Source organism: Silurus meridionalis, chromosome 24 (genome assembly GCF_014805685.1).
Source record: "Silurus meridionalis isolate SWU-2019-XX chromosome 24, ASM1480568v1, whole genome shotgun sequence".
In the NCBI taxonomy this organism is placed as follows: Eukaryota; Metazoa; Chordata; class Actinopteri; order Siluriformes; family Siluridae; genus Silurus; species Silurus meridionalis.
In genome coordinates this window covers 16,570,240-16,575,587 of record NC_060907.1, presented here as the reverse complement: position 1 = coordinate 16,575,587, position 5,348 = coordinate 16,570,240, and the positions used below count along the sequence as shown (strand labels likewise).

At 35.0% G+C, this 5,348-nt stretch overlaps 1 protein-coding gene across 1 annotated transcript in view; it reads left to right on the top strand.

Moving 5' to 3' along the window:
* The first annotated feature begins 678 nt into the window (after nucleotides 1-678).
* dmd (dystrophin) overlaps nucleotides 679-5,348 on the top strand; it is a 199,083-nt gene continuing 194,413 nt past the window's right edge. Inside the window, exon 1 of the mRNA XM_046837545.1 lies at nucleotides 679-852. Within this exon, the coding sequence (XP_046693501.1) occupies nucleotides 768-852 (85 nt within the window). The 5' untranslated portion in view covers nucleotides 679-767. The remainder of the gene's footprint in view (nucleotides 853-5,348) is intronic.

Below are 5,348 nucleotides of genomic sequence, written 5' to 3'. Positions count from 1 at the left end.
TTTGTTGTCAATGTTCTGTTTCATTTTGTTGTAATTTATTCGTGTTACTCATCTGATCAGTTTTATATAAAACATTAAAGACCCAAATCCAGCACTATTCCTCACAAAGTTTTTATAATAACCAATAATCTGTAAATCAAAATATTCAGTGGCTTCTTCTGTTCATGTTTATTGTTAATGTTGATGTTTAAACAATTGACTTTGAAAACAGCTCAAACGCCCCAAAAATCATTTCACTACACACTTAAAGGTGACCAGTGGGATCCAGTTTCATACTGCAAATGACATTTCAGCATAATTCTATAAATCCAAATCATTTCTTATGATTCTGGTCACACAAACACAAACCGCACTTCCAAAAGGAACACTGATGTTGACCGTATAAATGTATTCAGATCTATAAAACAAGGGGGTTTTTTTTGTGTGTGTTTTTTAATCCTGAGGAAATATAAACAGCATTTAAGTGTTACATTTCACTGTTTCACACTTACAGAACAAAATCTTTATTTTAGTGCTGTCTGGTGACTGCCTGTCTATTCCATAAGCTCTATTTTAAGCTGAGTAGAATACAGCACCTGTTGCTCCTCTTCTGAGGCCTTGGCAGGTTGTTTCACTGTGTATTACAACAGTTCAGAAGCTGTACTCGAGCAGGATCATTCACAAATTTCTGTGAGCCGTCGTGGAAAAGTCTTTAAAAAATCTCTGGAAACTGAATTTGCGTAAGACACTTATTAGTAAAAGACACTTTGTGGCACTCGAGGTCCGACATGGCTGAAGCTGCAGCAGCAGAGGAGCAGTGGGAGGTGGAAACTCTTGAGGATGAATTTGGTGAAATCATTAAAACCAGATCAGGTGAGGATCTCGCTGTGAAAACGGCCGTAGCATAAATATTCTACTCTTGATCATGAACATGTGATGAAGTGAGAGATGAAAAGGTACATCCAGGGTTTTTATTACATCTCTGTAGATGTTTGTATGAATGATTGCTGAGATCATAGAACTGTTTAGTAATAAAATATTTAAGATAGACGTTCTGTTTAACAAATGAGAATGTTCAGCAGATATGTACACACTTCTATCCTGTACACGGTTGTTAGTTAACTTTAAGGAAATAAAACTTGTGAAATGATGAATAAAACCAGGTGAGATTTACTTTAGGAGGGAAAAGGAAACATTCCCTGGACTACACGCTACAATCTTGCTTATCATTTGTAGATAGAGTGAGTTATTTTTACTCTCTTGTTGAAATGTGGCCTTAGAGCTCTTAAAATAGCAACAGTTGCCCGGTGTATGATTTCAGGAGACCTTGTTTAGGGCATGCTGTTTGTCATTCTTGAATTTTTCAAACTATTAGTCTCATCAAAATGGCCACAGTGGATTATAATAGAGGAGAGCGACTCGTGATGGAAGAAAGGCTTTTGTTTGGCTTTCGCTTTTGTGTCTTCTGTAGTGTGAGCAAAGATTAACACTGATCATCTACAGTACGGATTCTCCAGTGTTAAGAGTTTATTAAAGTCACAGTTTGGCTTGTGATTCTGTCCTGCTTATTATATTTAATCACAATAAAACAATAGCAGCTGTTTGAGAAGGTCTTGGGGCTGTAGGGAATATTTTGTTTAGCAATATAATTAGGAATTTCAGGTCTGTTCATATGTTAGATCTATGTAGACCACAATATATGTAAAAATAATAACATACATAAGAAATATAAATACAAATAAATGTACATTATACAGTACAGACCAAAAGTTTATATATTATATATACAGTACAGACCAAAAGTTTGGACACACCTGCTCATTCAAAGAGTTTTCTTTATTTTCATGACTATGAAAATTGTAGAGTCACACTGAAGGCATCAAAACTATGAATTAACACATGTGGAATTGTATACATAACAAAAAAGTGAACTGAAAATATCTCATATTGTAGGTTCTTCAAAGTAGGCATCAAGAGAATGCCAAGAGTGTGCAAAGAAGTAATCTAAGCAAAAGGTGGCTACTTTGATACTTTGAAAATATGAGATATTTTCAGTTCACTTTTTTGTTATGTATATAATTCCACATAGTCATGAAAATAAAGAAAACTCTTTGAATGAGAAGGTGTGTCCAAACTTTTGCTCTGTACTGTATATATAATATATATATAAACTTTTGGTCTGTACTGTATATATAATATATATATAAACTTTTGGTCTGTACTGTATATATAATATATATATAAACTTTTGGTCTGTACTGTATATATAATATATGTACAGTGGAACCTCGGGTTACGAGTTTAATTGGTTCCATCACTTTACTCTTAACCTGAAAAGCTCGTATCCCGATACAAATTTTCCCATAAGAATGAATAGAAACTTCGGTAATTCGTTCTGGACAACCAAAAAGTGTTTCTTAAAAAAAAAAATAACGCCAATATTCACTAATATTATTTACTTTTAACATGTTATATTGATCAACTATTTTATCCTTATTTTTTAGTATTGTGCAGATAGTGGATGTTGACCTGTTATAATGGCTTGCTATATTAACAACACGCATGCCATCACGGTGTTTCTTGATTATCTCCTTCTTCATTTCCACAGTGATGGCTTTTTTCTTCTTTCCACCTTCTGCATCAGGCTACTTTGTTGGCGGCATGGTGATAGGAATACGTACAGTATTTAAAGTTCAGTAATTCCACACTGTTAGAGCGACGAGCGGATGTGTATGTGCTGCACGAGAGCGCAGCGAGAGCACGTGGCGATACGTAAAAAACTAACCTGCCTGCGATTTTTCCGTGCGCAACGCTCGTATCCTAAAAAATTTCTCGTAACTAGAGGCAACATTTTTTATGAATTGCGACTCTTAACCTGAATTTTACGTATCCAGGGGCGCTCGTAACCCGAGGTTCCACTTGTATAAACTTTTGGTCTGTACTGTATATATAATATATAAACTTTTGGTCTGTACTGTATATACAACTGTACCCAAGGCAATTCACCGTGTTAATACAGATGCTGTACAAACATATAGGAAACATTTATGCTATGAATTTTGAATTATATACAGTTATAATTATACAAGGATTCATGTACAATAATGTACTATGATTACAGGCAGAAATAAGCAATTATTTATGATCGATTCCTATTTCCCCAATTTCAAAATGCAGCAGGGACTCAAGACTTCAAGACTTTTTTAAAAAAATATTTATATCACAAAACTGTCATTAACCAAAAATCCAAACAGATCAATTTATTGAGATCCAATTTGTTTAATTTACATGAAATTGCATCTGTATTTGAAGGGAAATCTTATAGGCAGAGAGATTTTTCCATAATGTGTTCAGTATGGAAACATAGGTAAACAGTAGACTGCAGTCTGCATCAGTTTACACTCAATACTGAATAAAGCAAAAAGCAGATTTGCAATAAAGTTATTAAAAAGATCAAAACTGAGTTTGAACACTGACAAGTATTCAGAGTTTCGGTATGTCAGAAACTTGACATGAAGCTCTGGTGCATCTCATGAGTTGAGTCTCTACACTTTGTCCTGAGTCCACCTGGGACAATTCATTTGACTGGACAGTTGGAAATTGCCTGGAAAAGCACACATCTCTCTATAAGGTCTGCTGAAAATGCACATCACAGCAAAAACCCGAGGGGCTCAGAGACTGGACTGGGTCAAAGCTGGAACAGATCTGGCTTTTTTTGGCACCAGAGTCACCAGAAGCTTTCCTCAGTTTCCTCAGTAAAAGCCTCTGTGGAATTTGACATTAATTTAGCTGATTTATTTTGTTTTGTTTTGTGGTCACCTCTTTTATCAAGTCTTTTCTCTTCCATTGCCCGGTTTAGCCAGATGAATATCTCTAGGAAGAATCCTTATTTCACAATGAAAACAAAATATACAACAGGTTCATTTTATCCTAACAATTAATACATTTCTATATTCTGCTAGAAATCTTGGATTGAATAAAGTGTTTGACCTGGTGGAACTGAAACATGATGAGCTCTGGAGCAGAAATAGAGCTCTGCAGATCTGTTTAACAGTTACAACACAGTGGTGGTACAGTTTGTTGGTTGTTGTAATCCAGGGTTCTCATGTGACTATCAGTCACTTCACAAGTGCAGATGATTCCTCTCTTACTAAGGTGACAGCAATCTTGCAGGTTTCTCATAAAGATTGGGATCATTAGTGGACTCTTCATATTTGAACTCTATTGGAAATTCAGATTGGGACCTCTAGTGTTCAAACAGCGTGATTGCATGGTATTTCTAATAAATTACATTCTGAACTCGAAAGTTGCCTCACTTTATTTCCCTTTTAACCCTGTTCTTTAAACCATTCTGTGTATTTGTCCTATGATCAATGATGGTGCTACTTAAAAACTAAAATTGTACACAAAAAACTATTAATAACATTATTTTGGTTTTCTGCTCACAAATGTATATAAATATGTTGTTACAACTGTAACATGTGCATTTTACTTTACTGTTTTGAAGATCTTCATGTTATGCAAATCATTAAAAAAGCTTTTAAAAACAGAAGTCTAAATAATTACATTTTGAGAGTAATATATGGGTTGTGTTCAGTATTTCGTGCTTCTTGTCAGCTTGAAGGCCTGAAGCTATTGCATTATGTGATATTTTGAAAGAGCGAGTGTTTCAGTAAAGTTTTCATGGTTAGGCTCCTTGTAGTTCCCAGTCAGGGTCAATTCAGTCTCAGTAAACACTGATGTAACTGCATTTATCCTGTGCTGGAAATTGAGGTGTTATGCAGCGGGAAATGTTGTGTTGTGAAAGGTTTTGTTTTTTTTACAGTGTTGAGAGTTAAATGCACTTTAAACACAAAAAAATCTGCTTAGTTTAATGTACTGATATTGTGTTTAGGAGTTAGAAGCACGGTGTTGTGTGACTTTACTGCATTACATTTAGCAAGGGTTATTTTGTGTGGCAGTTTTGACCCAACATTTTCTGGAGTCAATTTCAATGTAATAATATTTTCCAGTGTATTTAAGAGCAAACTCGATGCCAAAAATATGCAGTTTCATGCATTTCTATACCTTTTTCCAACCTACCAGTCACTGGTAAACCATTTGTACCAGCTGGTACTTGCTACCAAATGCTACCTCATAAAGAAGATGGTTTAGAAAAATTGCAATTTACAAATCAATTTAGGCATTTAGGAAGTACTTAACACTTGGTACAGCACTGACAGTGTTTTGGCAGGAGGTTGTGTGACAGAAATAGCAGTTTTTTTTGGCAGGGAGTGATGTGAATAAATATTCAGAGGGATGCGAGTACATTTAAAATGTCATTACTATAGTCGTTTACATTTGCGGCATTTAGAGACGTGTCCAGAGCG